Source organism: Saimiri boliviensis, chromosome 1 (assembly GCF_048565385.1).
Source record: "Saimiri boliviensis isolate mSaiBol1 chromosome 1, mSaiBol1.pri, whole genome shotgun sequence".
NCBI classification, from domain to species: domain Eukaryota; kingdom Metazoa; phylum Chordata; class Mammalia; order Primates; family Cebidae; genus Saimiri; species Saimiri boliviensis.
The window spans coordinates 248,108,732-248,130,325 of NC_133449.1; the positions used below are offsets into that span (position 1 = coordinate 248,108,732).

Sequence of the window (21,594 nt, forward strand, 5' to 3'; positions counted from 1 at the left end):
GTTTGCTGCTGTTGTTGATATTCGCAAGCTGCTGGGAATGGTGGCTCATTCCTGTAGTCCCAGCACTTTGGGAGGCCAAGATGGGAGGATGTCTTGAGCCTAGGAGTTCAAGACTAGCCTGGGCAACAGAGCAAGACCCCATCTCTATGAGATACAGAAAACATTAGCTAGGCATGGTGGCACACACCTGTAATATCGTCTACTCAGGAGGCTGAAATGGGACAACTGCGTGAGTCCTAAAGTCAAGGCCGCAGTAATTGTGCCACTGCACTCTAGCCTGAGTAACAGAGTGAGACCCTGTCCTTCCCCCACCCTGCAAAAAAGGGATATTACCAAACTACAACATTCTTCACTTTTACTCTCTGTGTTGGTACAGAAATAAAACCAAACACATTTGAGCTTTACTACTGCAAAAGATTGTTCTTTGAATTGTGGCTGCAGTGATTTCTGTTGCAAACTTTAGTATGTTACTGTTGTAATGATACTTGAAATAATACCCAGATGTATTGAAAATTCAAAAGACTTCATTGCCAGCTCAACTTGCACTCTCAAGCACTGCTTACTAATGGAGTAATGATGGGGAGAGACAGGTGCGAGAACAGACCCCAGACCCCAGGGAAATGAACATGGAGAAGGGAAATAGGCAAAACTTTCTCATCAGTGTGGTTGAGGGAATGTTGGAGCATGGCGTGGAGAGCCCCACCTTACATGGCAGCCAGAGAATCTTAAAGCCTATTGTCAAAAGCCTCATGAAAGGTTAGGGAAGGTGCCATTTTCTTTTCTTTTCTTTTTTTTTCCTTTCTTTTCTTTTTTTGTTTCTGGTACCATTTTATTGTACAAAATAGTTTCATCTTTTCCAACTCAACATCCATATGTCAGCCTGCTTTGAATAAAGAAATACACATGTCTTCTCAAAATCTGCCCTGTGATGACCCTCTTTGTTTCAGTTTATTTTGACTAAATATGCTGAGGTTACAAACCACCCTGATGTTTCAGTTGCTACAGCCACAGTTTTATTTTTTGCTCTTGTTACCTGTTCTTGGCTGGGTGATATTGACCTGTTCCTTTCATTCTGGAACCAACCTTAAATGAACTGTCCATACTGAGAAGGCAGAAGAAATTAGGAGATGGCAGGGCCACGCAGTGATTTTTTTAAATTTCTTTTTAGAAATGCCACATATTTCTTCCATGCACATGCCACTGGCCAAAGTAGGTTGCAAGGTCGACTTGGTATTAATGGGGCAGGAAGTAAAACCCTGGCATAAGAATGAATTTTGGAAAGCTGTTAAACATTTTGACAATGCTAGAATCTATCAGATTCTTTCAAATTAATTACAAAACTACTTAAAGTTTTTAACGTACGTTCTGTGAACTGCCCCAATGCTATATCTAATGTAACGTCCTCATTCTGATGAATTACTATTCCTTTTCTTCTTAGCTGCCTTTAAAATCCCATGCATCTATCCAGTGGCACTTTGTACACTGTATTGTGCTTGGTTTACTTGTCTCCTTCCCTCATTGGTGGGCCTTTGGAGGGCAGGAGCAATGTGATATTCATCCATGAGACCCAAGTCTGTGGTTTGTGCACAACAGACACCCTAAAAAGTGTTTATTGATAATTAGTGAATTAATAGCTAATGGTGCTTTACAGTCACCATTTCTCCATTACAGCAAGCAATCTTGCACAAGCAATTCCACAGTAGAAATCACAGTGGACTCTTGAAGAATAACTAGGAGTTTAGTAGGTGAAAAAGTACAGAGCAGTAAATCAGGGAAAGAGCACCTGATGGAATCAGTTGTCCTTGTTGAGTGAAGGTAAGATCCTTGGATTTTGCTTCATGAACTTGAAAGTCCACATAACATCAAGCTTGGCCACTGCCAAGTCTGACTCATCTCACAGCACCGGAGAATTGGGGCAGTAAACTGCAGATGTAGCACCCACAGGCTGACCAGTCTGAACCTCATCAGGTTCCCCAAAAAGCAAATCTCTAATGCATCTGTATGGATGCTGCAAAGGAATGTACGCTAAAGGAATGTGAAAACAATAACTATTTTTCATCATTTGTGATGTGACATTTTAGTGATTGTGTTAAAATCTGCACAACCAAAAAGTCTAACTGGAGTGTTAATCTCTGACATTGATTGTGGAAATTACATACATTTTATTTTACCATTTTAAAAACACAAAGAAACAGAAGAGAAAAGAGGTAGAAAGACTGGCTAGAACACAACAGAACTTACACATTAATCTAATGGAGTTTGAGCCTTTCTAAATGATGCCTGTGGGGAACTCCGTGCTAGCAATCTCAAGAATATTGCCATTGTTCAAATGTTTCAGGGATTCCCCTTTTGAACTTACCTTCAAAAGACCCTTTGCTACAAGTTTCTGAAATTCACTGATAACAAATCTCCATCTGTCAAAAGTTTATCTAGTTCTGTGAAGCTGCCAAAAATCCTTTGGCATTAAGTCTGATGATTAAAGTAGATGATCCAGTTAGCGAATGCAATTTTGAGTTAAAATGGGAAGTAGCTAGAAAATTAAGAGGCAGTTTTCTTATGTACACTGGAAGTGTTCTTTAATGATAATTCCCAAAGAGAATGTCAAAAATGTCTTTAGTCCTAGTAGAATTTATTATATTGTTTCACTGAAATAAATATTTAGGAAACATTGCTTTTAATTTGCATGTGGTATACATGTGTGAAGAATCAACACTTATAAGTGTTAAAATTATTGTTACTTAATAAGTACTTACAATGAATATAAATAAAATATCCATTGATATTTGTCTATATAATTTTATACGTAAAAGATTGTATATGTTATATAATACATGTATATACAGGTAGCACAGTGACCAAATTAAATTGTCTTTACAGCTATTTATAATTTAAATATTTTCACATTATGCTTTTTAAAGCAATTTCTTCTGTTATATCAGAAGCCAAAACTGGCAAGTGATATTATATCAGTTATTTAGTTACTGGGGACTCTATCTTTAAACAAACCATGGGAATTCATTTTTAGCTAGTCAACACTCAGCTATGTGTGACCATGGGTCCTACAAAAATACTGCTTTAAAAATTGGCCAGGTGCGTTGGCTCATGCCTGTAATCTCAGTACTTTGGGAGGCTGAGGTGGGCGGATCACAAGTTCAGGAGTTTGCGACCAGCCTGGTCAACACAGTGAAACCCTGTCTCTATTAAAAATACAAAAAATTAGCTGGGCATGGTGTTGGGCACCTGTAATCCCAGTTACTCAGGAGGCTGAGGCAGGAGAGTCTCTTGAACTCAGGAGGCAGAGGTTGCAGTGAGCCAAAATCAAGCCATTGCATTCCAGCCCAGATGACAGTGTGAGTGAGACTCCATCTCCAAAAAAAAAAAAAAAAAAAAAAAAAAAAACCAAAAAAACAAAACTGATGTGTATCAAGATTTCTCTTCTTTAGTATTTTCAGCCATCAAAAAGAAATTAGATTGTAAGGCAGATGGCAGTAATATATTTTCTAAGGTGAATTATATACTCTTTTCACATATAGGTGAATAAATAAATATTTACATTCTACATAAGCAACATGACATAATTCCCAAACTATGAAATAGTCTCTAATCTGAAGCCTTTGATTAAGACTGGATTTAGACTATGCTTACATGTTCCTGGAAAGTACTCAAAAAGGTTACATTCTGTTTACTTTGTTATTTTTGTCTGTATGATATCAAATAATTTTGACTAAATCATTGGTATTATCAAGATCATGTAGAACATCTTAAATTCTGATTAAATAATTGATTTTCTTTACAATTACAGACAAATTGCAACAGAATCTGTATTTTTATGGAGTTCAGTCTGAATAGGGTCAATTTAATAGCATATAAATGTTGGGAACAGAATTTTCAGGAATTTTAGCTATATCACCATAAGCCAGATGAACAATATGTGTCAGTACCATTGGGAGAGTATTTCCCAGCCTAAACTTGATGTGTTTCTTGAATGCATGAAAAATGTGCCATTGAATGATTCTTTCCTCACTAAAATTGACTGTATTTATTGATCTTGATTTAAATACAGGTCTACATTGGTAAATAAAAACAGTTTTTTTAATAATATAGTAGAGAATTTTTGATACATAACAAATGAGATAATTCCAGATCGATTGGAATTCAGGTTTAGTGTTTTGTAAAGAGTTGAAATAGGTCTTGGTAGGTAAGTAAATCGTGGTGGGAAGGACAGGGACATTCTCTAAAGGTGCTAATGTTTTGGTTAGAGTTTGACCAGGTGATAGCAGATTTACTTTTTCCTAACTCCCCTTTACTTGAAAAGTCTTCAAATCAAATACTTATAGAAGTAGGAGGAGGAAATGCATCTGAGCTATAGAACTTGAATGGGGATTGTCAAACTGAAGAATGCTTGCCCCATCTGAAGGAGATAGCTGAGCCTATATAAGGAGGGAACTCAAGGTTTTAAACCTCATAAACATTCAAAAGAAGCCCACATCTCAACTTTAATGTGCTATTTTCTATGTGCTTTAAATGTTGGATCAAAAGGAAAAACAAAATAAAAAATAGGTTGGGCAATCGCAGGCCTGCTGTCCATATGTGATCCTAGGAGGACCAGTTGACGCTACCCGTTTCAGGTCATCCCATTTTCCTTTGTTTCCTTTCTGCATTAATACCATATTCCAGTTTACTCATATGTCTGTAGCCAAGCCCAGGGTTTGGGTGTGGTATCTTTAGAAAAACCCCAGGGAAGCCCTCTCTTGTTTTCTCACTATGCTCTTAAGTATAAATAGCCCAAAGCAAAAAGACAAAATTCGCTGGCCATCGTGATCTTCTAAGCATTCATAGAGCTTGCTAAAATTATAGTTCCCTGTGAATAGTGTGTCATTATAGAAAAGCACCGGAGAGTGGGCTTAGGTACTTTCCTGTTTGATCTCAATAGTTTGTTGCCTACCAACTCACTGGGAAGAGACTGCCACCTTAGTGTTGCCGTGTTGTGCCACCTCAAACAAGTCATCTATTTCTCTTGTTTCTCTCTCTTAAAAAAAAAAAAAAAAAAGTCCATATGCAAATCTGTAATTTTTTTCCCCTCATTACCTATTTTCTATCATTGTTGTATCCAAAAGGTCGAGAGAGAGAGTAAAGGACACTGCTCAGTTGACTACGGTAATCTCTTAGACTATACGACAGCAAAAGTATAAGCAAGGGTTAAATTCAAAATGTATCCACTCTGCTAATACACACTTGTGATTTAAAAACCACACTTCACTGAATAATTTAAAATATGGTTGTGCCATCTGTTCTTTTGGGGATTAACATTGTTCACGATAGCAAAATAATCACTTGTTAAATAAATTCTAGATAACTGCTATTATTCATAATAGCAATGACATTGTTAATTCAGATGACCTGGCCTTTTCTGTCTCCACGTAATCACACTATTGATTTTCCAGTATTGGAAAGGAGAGTACATACTTTTTTTTCTAAATGGAACACGCATTTCAGGAATTCTACCGTTTCTTTTATGGAAATAATAAAGTATAAACATGCCATCTTTGAAGGTAACATTATATAAGCCTTTAGGTATAACATTTGTTGTCTTTATCTACTTTTTTGTGTCTATGCATAAGAAAAATAATCAGATTGTCATATTCATATTCTAGAAACTATGCAGTTAATTTTTTCAGGGATTTTGTTATCTGCCTGGAATGATATTAGCAAAAGAGTCGTTGTGTAAACTGAAATAGTTAACTTCATGGTGGGCATTGATTTTGCCTTCCCTGAACTCACATAATATTTTATGTTTGAACCACACAGTATGTATTATCTCACATTGACTGCCAATTTATTGTATTTAAGTCATTTCTTCTCAAAAATATTGTAAGCTTTGTGAGGACAGGGGCCATTTTATTTTTCTCTTGTATCTATTGAAGTTTCCCACTCTGCTGGGTTTTTCTAAGGTCAAAATAAATTATAATTAAGTTATTGACTTTTTAATAACGTAAAATGGTGGGAAAAGGTTAAAAAGAATTGCTTTTGGTAGCAAGATGGTAGGAGCCAATGACTTCTACCCACACCTAATTCAGTGATATGAATGATCTACTCTTAGCTTGGACTTTTCCTCTGTGAACTTCTATAGCAATTGGGTATGAATAAATGTGTCCCTGAAGATATTTTGAAAATTTCCTTAACAAGAGCCCAGTGCTTAATGACGCTGTACTGTCAGGTAACCTTCCTAGGTTGCTGTATCTATTTTTTCTACTTTTCTTTAAAATCACATATTTTTGTATTTCCTAAGAGAAAGTAGAATGTAGTAGGCATCATTCATTTTTGCAGAAAGTCTCCAAAACATGTCATTAAATCACCACTGTCTTCTCATCTCCAGGCAAAAAGGTCCCAATTTATTTAAATATTTGTTCAGTCACATTATGTTCTCCTGAATTTTCTCTGGCTGTCACTCTTCACACTGAGTATGAGCTCTCATTTAATCTCTTTCAAGGGAAAAATGAGCTCAAAGACCCTGATACTGCAATTTGACCTCCTTGCGTTTGTATTAAGCTATGAACTTGCTGATTTGTCCCTAGCTTATCTGTTATGTACACTTGATGTTGTCAAAAGACATTTTCATTCCCCAGTCTGTGTTCACTATTTGATGTTCCCCACAAGTTACAATGCTTGCTCTCAACTAAATTGGTTTTTCCTATTACAAAGTCAATTTAATATCTGAATGATCTTCCAAGATACTGCCTATCATTTCTTTTACTTCTCTCTTACAAATACTTATGTCTCATTAATAAAAATATCTGGTCCCAAAGCCCAGATATTGTTATGATATGCATTTCCCACTTGATTCCAAATTAGCTATAATCTTACTATCATTTGTCTGGTAACCCAGGAATATGCTGCATAAATACTATATTTTTTATTTTGGCAAAATATTTGAAAAAGTATCTTGTGGTACATATAATGGATACATGAGTTGGATAAAAATGCTATTAAGTATGTTTCTTCCTAGTTGAACAACATAGATGAAGAATACTGAGTAAAGACTAAATATTTGCCTGGATGGAAGACTATTCATCCAATCAAACAAATACACAAAAACATGAAGAGTGAGTAAATACACTGGAATGCAAAGTAAGGGTCAATAGTTATTTAAGATTGCTAATAAAAATGACTGCAATTTCAAGTTCACAGTTAATTAGAATTGGATGGTAGAGACCCAAGCGTGATGGCAAGAATATGGGTAAATTAAGAATATGTGAGGCATTCTGTCTTGGGCCTTTGTTCATAGATGCACAGCAGAGAAATGAAGCCGACTGACATTCTCTGCCATGCAATAGTGATATCACCCCTGGAGTGTGGGATTCATTTCAGATGCCACAGGTTAAGGGGAATCAACAAGCAGCAATCAGTCCAGAAGCATGTTGCCAGGACAGTGAAGCATCTGGTAATCATGAAATATTAGGAACTGCCAAAAGAACTAAGACTGCTGTGGCCTGGAAAAGGGAGAGAATAAAAACTCCTCTTTACCTAATCTGAGGCTGTCTATTAAAAAGATTTAGGGCTAGATGTGATGGCTCACACCTATAACCCCAGTACTTTGGAAGGCCAAGGCAAGAGAATCGCTTGAGTCCAGGAGTTCATGACCAGCATGGGCAACGTGGTGAATCCCTGACTCTACCAAAAATTTAAAAATGGGTTGGGGCAGTGGTCCATGCCTGTAGTTCCAGCTACTCAGGAGGCTGAGGTGGAAGGATTGCTGGAGCCCAGGCTGTAGAGGCTGCAGTGAGCCGAGATCGCACCGCTGCACTTCCACCTGGGTGACAGAGTAAGACCCTGCCTCAAAATAAGTAAGTAAGTAAATAAATAAATAAATAAGACTCAGGCTTGCTTTTGAATGACTAAGGTCAAGGAGTAGCACTTTTAGAAAAGTGAAATTTAGTTTGGTAAAAAGAACTTTTCAATATTGAGATCTGCTCAAAGATAAGCATACTGCATCATGAAGCAGGGCTCCTCATGCCAGAACCAGATACTTGCTTTTCCTTCAAGGCTGTTCAAGCATTAGCGGACGACTGCATTTCCCATGGCATCTATTGAACCTTTTAACTATGAAAATCTATTACATGAAAAGTGCTTAGAATAGTGCTTGGAACCAAGCACTGGAACCAAGTAGATGTTCAATCTGCTTGGTTGGAATGGGGAACCAAGTAGATGTTCAATAGGTACTAGCTACGGTTGTTATCAGTAGTTACTATTCTATGCATTTATAACTGATTATGTTTCTGAGGGGAATAAGTAAAGTTGTTAAAAATGTTAGCACCAGCTTGTGTTGCTAAATAATTAAGGTAGTTAGTAAGGTCTTATGCTACTTGTAATTAATTTACTCTTAATTCGTCACCACTTTATGTTTTCCATAATTGTCTTTATGTCCTTTATTACCTGGATTTGGGATTAATTCATCAAATTTAGCAGGACAACTTTAAGTGACTGCTAAATCACAGTTGCATGTATTAAATTATCTAGTGACTAATAGCAATAGTCTATCACGAAAGGAATGCATCATGACAGAAAAAAAATAAATTTCATTAATTAAGAGGAATGTTTCAGTTTAGAAACTTATAAAATCTTAATAACGGTTAAGCCCTAGGTCACGTTAGCGTCATTGGATTATTTTCTCAGGTGACAGATTTGCTATCTCTTAGGATGGCAGCTAATATCTATTGAAGGCATTCATTCATTCACTCACTTCCTAATTTATTTAACAAGTAGTGTAGCAAGCACCACCCATGCCTGCATCTGCCTGCTTACCTTTATAGAGTCTTTTCTGCCCTTTTATCCCTTTTTGAGTCATTCGTCACAGGAAGACCAGCCTCTCAGTCGTCCCATGTTCCCCAGACCCCAACCCCAAGGGCTTCATGGCAGCAAGGCAGTCCCTCTTCTGACCCCATCCCTGAACTCCTTGGGCTCCTTCCCTAATGTATTTTTCTCTGTACCAGTTATCATGTTTCTTGCATATTTTACTTATGTCCAACTACCTACCTCTACTAGAATGTCAGTTTCATAAAGGCAGGAATACTTGCCTGTTTTATTTGCTACTGGGTTCCCAGCACCCAGAATAGTAACTTAATAAATAATTGTTGAATGAGTGAATAAGGCCTAAGTGTCATGGAAACTGATATCAGAAAGGTGTCATTTCTTCACCAGGGTTACCTAAGCTGTTTATGGCAGTGCAGGGTGGTAACCCAAAGGCACTTGGATCTAAAACCAACATCCTATTTTTTTTTTTTTTGAGGCACTCTCACTTTGTTATCCTGTCTGGAGTACAGTGGCATGATCTCAACTCACTGCAACCTCTGCCTCTCGGGTTCAAGGGATTCTTCTGCCTCAGCCTCCCAAGTAGCTGGGATTACAGGTGTGTACCACCACGCCCAGCTAATTTTTGTATTTTTGGTGGAGACAGAGTTTCACTATGTTAACCAGGCTGGTCTGGAACTCCTGACCTCAGGTGATCTGCCCACCTCAGCCTCCCAAAGAGCTGGGATTACAGGTGTGAGCCACTGCAACTGGCCTCAACATACTCATTCTTGATCTCTCCCTCCATACAAATAACTTTGTAATTGTGCTGAATAAACTCAGGGATCTGGAGATATTTGACATTGGCAATGATATTTCACTGCTGTGTGGATTTAAATGCAGGGAGACAACATTTGTATTATTTACATTTAGAAGAGCATTCAGGTCGATATTTGTCTGCCTAACTTATCTACATGTGGACACTTTTGTTTCTTTTCTAGATTTATTCAGTCTGATTTAGTTTATTATGAGTTTATTGTCTGTTTTTTCACTGGGCCATTGATGTAGATCCTGGAAAAGGTAGAGTACAGAAATAGATTTGGAGAAGCAATAATGAGTAACCCTCAGCCTTTGCCTCCGAGATTCATTTAGCAAAGTGGCTGAGGCAACCTTGTTAAGTGTGCAGTTCCAGAGCCAGAAGATAACCAGATAATTTATAATCCAAACAATAATATTGCAAGAGTAAAAAGAGGCATTGTTTAATTATCATTCCAGGACAATAGCTGTATAATATTTAGGCAAACTGAAGAGTAAAGTCCCTAGTTTAAAAAGTCAACAAACATAAAATATGGTTGCAAGTCTTTCTAGTAACAAATATTTACTGAGCATCTACTATGTTCAGAGATACATACTAGGCACTGTAGCAATATGTATAGAACAGTGTAAAAGACACTATGGTGAACTTAAAAACAAATACACTGCATATCTTCTTATCTTGTGGTTTAGAGTTCAGTCTAGGAGAAGGAACATTAAAAATACAATAAAAAGCAGTACATGATGGTATAAGCTGAATTAAGCTTGATATGACATTAGCCAACCACAAGGTTTCAAAAAGAATCTGATCTTTGACAAACCTCACAAAAACAAGCAATGGGGAAAGGATTCCCTGTTTAATAAGTGGTGTTGGGAAAACTGGCTAGCCATGTGCAGAAAGAAGAAACTGGACCCCTTCCTGACACCTTACACTGAAATTAACTCCAGATGGATTAAAGACTTAAACATAAGACCTACCACCGTAAAAACCCTAGAATAAAACCTAGGCAAAACCATTCAGGACATAGGCATAGGCAAGGACATCACAACCAAAACACCAAAAGCAACGGCAACAGAAGCCAAAATAGACAAATGGGACCTAGTTAAACTCCAGATCTTCTACACAGCAAAAGAAACAATCATTAGAGTGAATCGGCAACCAGCAGAATGGGAAAAAATTTTTGCAATCTACCCATCTGACAAAGGGCTCATATCCAGAATCTACAAAGAAGGGAAACAGATTTACAAGAAAAAAACAAGCCCATTCAAAAGTGGGTGAAGGGTATGAACAGACACTTTGCAACAGAAGACATATATGAGGCCAACAAATGTATGAAAAAATGCTAATCATCACTGGTCATTAGAGAAATGCACATCAAAACTACATTGAGATACCATCTCATGCTAGTTAGAATGGCAATCATTAAAAAATCTGGAGACAACAGATGCTAGAGAGGATGTGGAGAAATAGGAACACTTTTACACTGTTGGTGGGAGTGTAAATTAGTTCAACCATTGTGGAAGACAGTGTGGCAATTCCTCAAGGACCTAGAAATAGAATTCCATTTGACCCAGCAATCCCGTTACTGGGTATATATCCAAAGGATTATAAATCGTTCTACTATAAGGACACATGCACATGAATGTTCATTGCAGCACTGTTTATGATAGCAAAGAGTTGGAACCAACCCAAATGCTCATCGATGATAGACTGGACAGGGAAAATGTGGCACATATACACCATGGAATATTATGCAGCCATCAAAAACGATGAGTTCATGTCCTTTGTAGGGACATGGATGAACCTGGAAACCATCATTCTCAGCAAACTGACACAAGAACAGAAAATCAAATACCACATATTCTCACTCATAGGCAGGTGTTGAACAATGAGAACACATGGACACAGGGAGGGGAGCATCACACACTGGGGTCTGTGCAGGGGAACTAGGGGAGGAACAGAGGGTAGGGAGTTGGGCAGGGATAACATGGGGAGAAATGCGAGATGTAGGTGATGGGAATGAAGGCAGCAAACCACATTGCCATGTGTGTACCTATGCAACAATCCTGCATGTTCTTCACATGTACCCCAAAACATAAAATGCAATAAAATATATATTTAAAAAAATCACTGATATGATTTGTTTGTGTCCCCATCGAAATCTCTTCTTGAATTATAGTTTCCATAATCCCCATGTGTTGTGGGAGGGACCCTCTGGGAGGTAATTGAATCATAGGAGTGGTTTTCCCCATGCTGCTCTCGTGATAGTGATTGAGTTTCTCATGGGACCTGCTGGTTTTATAAGCTTCTAGCATTTCCCCTGCTGGCACTCATTCTCTTTCTCCTGCCACCCTGTGAAAAGGTGCCTTCTGCCATGATTGTAAGTTTCCTGAGGCTTCCCCAGTTATGCAAAGCTGTGAGTCAATTAAAACTTTTTTCTTTATAAATTACCCAGTCTCGGGTATTTCTTCATAGCAGCATGATAATGAACTAGTAGACTGAAGCTATACCACTTTTATTTCTATCTCATAATATTATCCATTGAAATCAGTCCTGTCTTGACGCATGAATTGGACATCAAATGGATTGTATGCTTTTTTTCCTGGATAGGAGTTATGCCATCCACTTATTATACAGATACATAGTAGATGCTCAACTAATGCTGGCTGGCTGGTTGGGGTAGAAGAATGAATTGACAGATTTTTAAAAATTATCTAGCAACCAAATATAGAACCTTGTTTGCCAAAGACCCCTCCTCTTTACTGAACCAGCTAGTTGACAGAGTAAGAACTTGTAGCATAATTATTTTTCATCTTACAACTTTGTAATTATACATTTGGTTATTTGGAAATAAGTTTAAAGTGTTTTAATTCTTTCCACTGGTTCCTACTGTTGAAAATTATTTTGCAGCTGAACGTTGGCAACAGTTTATATCTTGGCAAGTAGACTGTGCTTTTTAAGGATGAAAGTGTGGGAAGTAGTATAGGACATCTGTCGAAGAAGTCATGTTGTCAAAGCCTGTTGTGTATATTAAACTCATTTGTTTCCATTTCTATACATTCTAAAGCAAAATGCCACTCCATTTAACATTCAAATAGCTTATAAAGAGCGTGGAATTATGAATTGTGTGGGCCTACCTGAAATTTCAATGAATGAGCATCGTTTTATTCAGTTGGTTTCGTTGCTACTTTAGCTCAGCCTAAACTTTGAATATATAATAGGTTTATTGAGATAAGATTACCAGTAGCTAAGGGCTTTTGTTGGATGGGAGAAACGAAATCAACATAATTTTCTGTACCTTTTAAATGGTACTTGGACCAGGCCTGCTTTCCTGTCCTTATATTTAACAAAACAAAACAAACAAAACTTACTTAGATACCTGATTCACTAACTTCCTCTTTTCAGGTATCTGTCTATGTGGTTTTATCCTTTACTTCAGTAGATTTAATAAACTTACCTTTATGTGACCAACAGATTTCTGTTGGGTTTTGGAGGCAATGACAGTTAATAGTAAAATAATATTTTGAGAGAAATAGCTTTCAATGAGGCTCTATTAGCTGGAGAATAAAGCATTTTAAAGATGAGACCTTATGGTTCATTGATCTCAAACTTACGTGTTTATAAAAACAAAACAGTTGATTGATTTGATCAAAAGTTACCCTTGTTATAAAATTAAGTGGGTCTGCTGACTAGCTGATTTATGGGTTTTTATGTTCTTTAACTTCTAAAAGACATACAATTCAGGCTCAACAGTTTTTACAATCTGAGAGACTGGGTCATGCTAATAAAATTTCTGAGAAACTTGTTATCCATTAGAATGCTAACATCTTTTACCAGAATAGCATGTCTGTTTCAACTGATGAAGGTTTTTGTTTGAATGTAAATTTTCAACTCATTTAGGTAAATACCAAGAGACAGTTTTCAATATTATTATTTTAATGTATTCATGATATTCACACTGATTGGCTATTTCGTATTTTATTTAAGTAGTTTGACATTAAAGATATTTACATCTTTTTATTTTGTAAAACAGTTTGCACTTATGTTATTTCCTTCTGACTATAGACATTGTGCATAAGACTGTTGAAGTGTAAATAGTGGTTAAGAGTAGTTTATCAGGCCGGGTGCGGTGGCTCAAGCCTGTAATCCCAGCACTTTGGGAGGCCGAGGCGGGTGGATCACGAGGTCGAGAGATCGAGACCATCCTGGTCAACATGGTGAAACCCCGTCTCTACTAAAAATGCAAAAAATTAGCTGGGCATGGTAGCGCGTGCCTGTAATCCCAGCTACTCAGGAGGCTGAGGCAGGAGAATTGCTTGAACCCAGGAGGCGGAGGTTGCGGTGAGCCGAGATCGCTCCATTGCACTCCAGCCTGGGTAACAAGAGTGAAACTCTATCTCAAAAAAAAAAAAAAAAAAAAAAGTAGTTTATCAGAAAAAGCTAATGTATGAACATAAGTAGCTGATCCTTAATAGAAGATTAATTAATTAATTTTGAATTTGCCAGTACACTCTCAAAACACAGAGCATGATTAAATAATGGCATTATGCTGAGCTTATTCAAGTATTTGGATAGCTTTTCTTTACTGAACTGAAACTGGTAGCCCAGGCAGGCACATCTCCATCACCTCCAATTAAAACCTATATTCATCCCTTGCTTCCTGAGAAAAGATGTTGCTCTTGTGTTCCTTTGGGTACTCTTTGCAAAGTATTTCTGTTTGATTGCATATGATGAATGTATGTATTTCCACTACTTCCAATGTATTTCAGTCATCAAATATTTATAATTATTATTCTGGGGAGAGTGACTGAGAAGGGAATTCAGGAGAGACTTGAGCGGGTCTTTGGAACATCAGGTTCTTACGACTTCAGCTACCTTATTCAATAAGCAAATGCTGTTTTAGGTGCTGGGATTATAAAGCCAAGGAAGGCAGAATTCCTGCTTTCAAGAAACTGTAGTGTCATGGGGAAGAGCTGTAAATGCATGAACAGCTATGAAACAGTGTGCTGAAGTCCTATGAGTTTGGAAAATAGGTAAGAGGCATCTAAATAAAACTGAGGATGAGGAATGAATAATGTGTTTCTGGAAGAGATTATACTTAAAAGGAGTTAGCCAGCCAGAGAAAGGAGAGAAAAAGGTTTTGGTCAGAGTGCCTGTCATCTGGGAAGCACCAGTGGGGCAGAAAACAGATTGTGCACAGGAAGGACACTAGCAGGTGTTATTTGTGGCTGTTGCAGGAGAGAAAGGAAGAGCAAGACCACAGAACATCTCTGTGCTGGGTATTGGAATTTTAATTTTGAACTTTATTACTAAATAATGTGGACCTATTGGATGATTTCAAGCAAGGGAGTCATATGTACATGTTCTTGCATGAGTTTGCTAAGATTTACATTTTAAGATAATCCTGGTAGGAAAGTGAAGGATAGATATAAGGATGAAAAATTGGAAATATTAACTCTAGGCAAAACATAGAGGAAGAAAAATAATTAAGAGAGAGATTAAAGAATGTGTAGAAAGGTAAAACATACAGTCTGGTTTCTGGAGTCAGATGAATTGGTTCCTAACTCTGACTTCCCACTTAACGCTCTGTGATATATACCTTGGGTATATATCTTGTCCCTCAGTGCCTTGTTTTTCTCATCTGAAAAATGAGTGTAATAATAGTACCCAACCCATATTTTGTGAGAATTAATCAGTCAGCCTGTCGACCACAGTGCCTAGCACATCGAATGCATCTGATCAGTGCTAGCTATTATCTATTGACTATTAATATTATTGATAATATGAATCGTATTCATGTCTCTAGGGTTTATGACCTGATTAGCAGTTATTGTCTGGTTATTGGCTGAATGGTGGTAGTACCAGGGAATATAGGAAGAAACGTGGTGGAGAGGGGGAGTGAAAGAGGAGAGGAACAGAGTCAATTTGAATTACATTATGAATGCTCAAATGAGGTAGCTATGCAACTTCCTTGTGGAATTTTCTCATGGGCAGTTGATGATAACAGCAGAAAAATGTGAACTCTGAATAAAGATGTGGGAGTTTTTCAGCATAGAAGGAGTATTTGAAGCCAATTCATTGGATGCATTGACCAGTAGGTGTAGAGAACAAAATCAAGAACAAATCCAAGAATTAAAAGCAGATGCAAAACCCCAATTTGCATGAGTCTCCAGTCCAGGTATGAGCAGAGAACACAAGATCTGGGGAGGGAAGAAGAGAGTCTTCCAAGTCATAGGCCAGGGGAAATGATTCAGCCAATTTGTATGCTCTGATGTGGTCATGAACAGATGATACCCTCATGTCCTAAAGAAATTCCTCCAGAATTTAAAATTGCTAAATGTAGGCCAGGGTAGAGTTAAAGGATAAAAGAACCTTAATTAATATATATTATTCCAGTTATTAGAAGAAAAGTCCTATGGTTTGAAATTGCTACTTGCTAACGACTTTTAATTGCTGTGCAGGGGATTATTAGCATTGCAACGTCTAGCCTAGTGATGAAAACTGATGTTCCAGATACTTTCGTGTGAGTTCTCCCTTTGTTTTAATGTTCTCAAGAGCTTAAAATCATAGGGATGGTAAGTGAGATTTGTGCTAGACTCTGCACCTGTCTTCCACAGAAATCCCAATATGCAAAAACAAACAAAACATAGATGGGTAATCCTGGCCATTCCTTAGTGAGATTTGAGCCTTGTTTGGAAGTAGGCCTAGCAGGAATGGTAGTTCTAATCTTTAGATGAAATTAAAGTCTCTAGTGTGTTCTTATTTTCTAAAGGTGAAGTCTCCAACGACCTCTCTCCAGCCCCAGAGAAAGGAAATTGTTGATGACAAAGGATTCCATTTTTTTCCCTTAAGGCCACCCACCTCCTGCTTGTTGGCCAGAGTTATAACAGATTCTGAATTCTTGGCAGGCTGGAATTTAGCAGTAATCCCCTCTCATCTAAATTTTAAGTACAGGTAATCCCCAGGAGCCCCTGCCAGGCTTTTGGTAAATAATTACCTGGGTACAAGCAAAAATGACCTGCTAAGAAAACTATGGAATTTTACCCATCATAGGACACATTGGTCCCTTCCATAGAGGTTTATATCTTATTCTTCAATTTCTAATTGTTGCCCCTCTGAGTGAATTCCTATATGAAGCAAATCTTATGCTCTTCTACTGGGCAATCTCCTAAATTAGCTGCCATGTAAAAATGCTTCCTTTTACTTTTGTTCTTCAGACTCTCAGTGGAAGAATATGTCCAAAGAACCTCTTAAACACAAAATCTACAAATTATACACAGTCATACATCACAATTAGTTTGCAGTCATTACACATTACTTCCACATTGTAAATTTAGTCGTTTCTCCTAAATTATGAAATATTATTCTCATTAAGAAAAATATGCTGAAGAGTAAAAGAATAGCATTTTTATATTTACTCTCTTCATAATTAGGCAAATTAATAAAAAATAATTTACTATTTACTAACTTTGCTTTGAGAGTTCTCTCATTCTGACCAGACTCCAGACTTCTGCCTTGGTACACCTGTGCAAAGCCTTTCTAAGCCATTTCTTTATGTCCCAATATATATTACAGTTCAGAAAGGCTGTCCTTACTTTTGCCAGCACCTTAATAGCAGTTTTATTTTCGTAAGGAACCATATGCAATCACTGGATATTTCAGAGAGCTGGCTAACTTATTTTCCTACTCTAAAGAAATAAGCTTGAATAACAATAGATAGTGTTGGCAAGAGTGTGGGGAAGTTGACATCTTCTTACGTGAAGGTGAGAAGATGAACTGCCATAGTCTATTAAAGCTATTAAAGAGGAAAATGTTCACAATTTGTAAGCTACCAGTCCATTTTCAGAAATACAAGCACCAATCAGTAAGAATATATTAACAACTGTATTTATTGTTTATATGAGTCCAAAATCTTATGTCCATCAATAAAGGACTTGTTGAATAAATAATGGTACATTTATGCTATGAAATCTAATGTAACTATTGAAAAGAACTCAAGAGATCTCTATGCATTCACAATAATTTATTTCATGATTGATTTAAAGAATAAAAATATTGACAAAGGATTATATGCAATATGAGCCCACTCTATTTTAAAAAGGAAGGAGAACCCCTATATAGGTGTAAGTGTGTATTTGCGTCGTATATTTATATATGTGTAAATAAAAAGTTTGCTGTCTTTTCCCTCCCATTAATCCTACCAAGGAAGGGAAAAGACAATCTTTTTTATTTACACACTTCTGTGTCATTTGACATGTTAAAAAACAGCATGTAAATTTTGTAATTAAATGATAAAATATAAGAAAGAAAATATTGAATAGAAATGGTACACCATGGAATACTATGCATCCATAAAAAAGAACAAGAGCATGTCTTTTGCAGGAACACGGATGGAACTGGAGGCTGCTATCCTTAGCAAAATAACAAAAGAACAGAAAACCAAATACCACATGTTCTCACAAGTGGGAGTTAATGAGGAGAACTCATGAACCCAAAGAAGGACACAGACTCTGGAATCTACTTGAGGGTGAAATGTGGGAGGAGGGGGGGAAGCAGAAAAGATCACTATTGGGTACTGTGTTTAATACCTGAGTGATGAAATAATCTGTACAACAAACCCCCATGACACAAGTTTTCCTATATAACAAACCTTCACACATACCCCCAAACCTAAAATAAAAGTTTAAAAACAGAAAAATTATATATTCTTTCAAGCTTAAAATTTCTGAATTTGAACAGTGTCTGCTGTTTAAACCCAAACAGTGTCTGAATTTGGCTACTGAAAAATAAAATGTAGCCTTTTTACAACACACTTTTTCTTGCCCGGGTCCCAGGACTCTTAAATAAACTGGAGTGTCTATTCAAATCCTGGATAAGAAATCATGTTTCAAAATAAAAATGATCTCCCACAATACTCTGAACACCTGCTATTCACATTACCCTGAACACTTGTGGTTTTGTTGCTATAACTCTAGAAAATGGCATAAGGGCTAGAAAAACTGTGGGCTAATTAAAGATACAGCATTTCTCTAAGACCCTGCTGCCTTCAGTAGAATTCTTTAGTATCCTTTCTAATTTTTCCAACTCATTTTTCACTGTTATGAAAAAACAGCTTACAAAGAATTAGTAAATTCACTATCCACTTTTTAATAGATCTTTGTTCAAAGAGCAGGTAGAAGTGGGATTTCTAAAATAGTGTTTTAAATGAGGGAAAAAATTGTATAGCCGTCAACGTTTTAGTGAATAAAGATATTTGCTTACCATTTTTATGTTCCTGAGAGGCTAAATTCAGTTCTGTTTTGAGTAGTAATTTATGAACAAGAACCCACAATTTTTTTTTTTTTGTCCAGAGAATTGGAAACCACCCATAACATTTCCATGTGCCCATCTCATTTTCTAAGTCTCTGTAATCAGTCTAGTAAACAACATTCCCTCTTTGAAAATATAGCAAATAGTTATTTCCATTCTATCAGGTATGCATGCTTGGTGTACAGGTAAATAACTAATTACCAAACCACTGTTACATTAGGTTGATGTTCCTTTAGATGTTAGACAAAAATGGATTAAACCTTGCTGCCTACTCAGAGATTTGGTCTGAGTGGAAACAGGCTTTTGTGGAGCTACAGAATTTCTACTTCGTCTGCTCAGCCAATAATTGATCAGAGCATGAGCCTGGTTAGAAATAAGCAGCAAGCTTCCTGTATCTATGAACAGAAAACAAGGTGGTGCACTTAGCCTCTGAGAACACGCATTTACTTTTGAAGAAAAGAAGCACCGGGCAACCAGTGAGCAGCATAAGTCCGAAATCCATTATCTGACATGTTCTTTCCAGCCTTCCCAGGAATGCTGGTCTGACTACTCAATTTGCTTTTACTTCTTGCCTTTTGGATATAATGAGTTTGCCAAGCAGCTGTGAGTACCTAACTCTGGGGAAGGTGGCTAGATTTCGAAGCGGTTATGTTCATGGATCACCTTATGCAATCAACATGCCAATTGATATTAAGCCACAGAGGAGACGGTAACTGCTTTTCTTTCCTCTAGTTGTTTGTCAGTGGAAGTGTGTTTTGCTGCCCTTTGGTAACTGCTTCGGAGTCTGCTGAGCTGGGAGGGTCAGGGCGAGAGGTTAGGTTTTAAATCAACACATCGGTAGTTCAAAAAAAAAATTAACTAGGGAGGAAGGCTGGAAATATTCTTAGTTTAGCTATTTAGCAAAAGCTGATCTTGTTTCAAGGTCTGTAGATTTTAAGAATTTGAGAGATTGTCAGTGTTTGCATTGCCGTCAAAATCACCCATGATGAGAATTTGAAAGAGGATTTAGCCAAATAATGGATATATTTATTGATGGCTCTATGGCTATTTATACCAGATGCCTAGTAACTAATAATCTATATGTGACACTTCTTAATGCAATGTAACATATTAATGCAATAAATATGTTATGTTGTGATTCAACAAAAACATTTGTTTTCTTGTAGTCGCTAGGGAGGGCAGAACAGTGTTATATATTTTCCCTGTAAAGTCGTTGTCATTTTAGATCTGTGTTGTACCCCCACCCCACCCTTTTTATGTAGTGTCAGAATAGCGATGATATAGTTGACTAATATGTCCAAAAGTCACCACTAAATTTTGGTTTTATACAAAGTCATTAACAGTGAACTTCAGAAGCATTTATAAAGATGTTCCATCCTCTCTGAAAATTCCATTTCTCTCTAATTTTATGAATCCTCATAATGAAAATCCAAAATTCTAAAAGCAATGTATTTTACTTGGAAACTGTCATTACCGTCTTACGCTTCTATTTCTGTTTTTCTAATTACACAAACTCACATGCAAAGGATGCATTTTGCCAGATTTCACCTTATTATAAACGTGAAAGGATATTTAAGTGATTAAAAAGTTTCTAAACCTTCAGAAAGCTTTCTGATTTTTGTGAGGGACAATATTTTATTATTTTCTCCAGAATATTAAGGCTTTTCTGTCCAGCTCTGTCACTATTTGACTTTATGGTAGGCTAGCAGCACCAAGCAAGTATATTAAAATGCATTCAAAAAAATGTGTTCTAAGACACCCAACATTGCTCAGTGGCTGTCGGTTACCTCGTTCCCTTCTTCAGTTCGTGGGATGATACTACAAATACATACAAGTTGCAAAATCCATGTGCATATCTGGTATCCCGGTTGGTATTACCTTAATTTTTCTGCTTAAATGTAATCAACTTTTTGTACAAGTCAGATTATATTTTTATGTATGTTGTATGTATGCATAGACCCAGGAAATTTCAGACATATTCCTAATTAGGTTTAAAATGGGATATTACAGTATATTTTACAAGCAGAAGTATTTGAAAAACATTTTACAATAACTAGTGTTTAATTGCATAGATCTTGGGATTTGTAAAAAGACCGGATTCAACTTTTCTTTCAGTAGAATACATTGCTTATCCATAGCTAGTACATCAATTAAATAAGTTTTATGTAAAAAGTTGACTTAAATCATTGCATCTGGAGCTTTTATTCTACAAAAGGATAAATATGACAACAAACATGTAATGAAAACAATAGTTAGCGGGGATGGATGAATGAATCGAAGAACATCCAAATCTTAGGGAATGTCTGTTTATTCTGTTACTCATTTTTTTAAGTTGTGACTTTTAAAACCTCAACTTCTTTTGAATCTGTTGAGAAAACAATACACTTGGAATGATGGGTTATCATCCTAGATTCACGAAAATCTACCTAAAATGTAAATGGTTCTGTTTTCAGAATGCTTGCTGGGACTAAGATCTATCTGAAGTAGCATGTTTTTGTTTATTTTCATATCATCTCAGTTGTAGTTTTTGGCAGAAAGAAAATTGTTTTCTAATTACCAAAAAAAATCTGAGGAAGGAAGGATGGAAGGGAGGGAGAGAGAGACCTCTGAATAAGAGGAGCTATGAGTTGATATTTCAGCCTACCCGAAGAAGCAGAGATTGTGGTGGGAAAAAGAAATTTGGC

At 36.8% G+C, this 21,594-nt stretch overlaps 1 protein-coding gene across 5 annotated transcripts in view; it reads left to right on the top strand.

The window, feature by feature from the left end:
* The window catches only part of PDE4D (phosphodiesterase 4D), a 1,196,841-nt gene that overhangs the window by 724,092 nt on the left and 451,155 nt on the right, over positions 1-21,594 (top strand). The window contains exon 1 of one of the 5 annotated variants that reach the window (XM_074392753.1): positions 11,578-19,619. The exons of the other annotated variants lie outside the window; for them this stretch is intronic. Within the exon in view, the coding sequence (XP_074248854.1) occupies positions 19,495-19,619 (125 nt within the window). The 5' untranslated portion in view covers positions 11,578-19,494. Of the gene's footprint in view, positions 1-11,577; positions 19,620-21,594 lie in introns of those variants that run through there. 5 annotated transcript variants of the gene reach the window in all.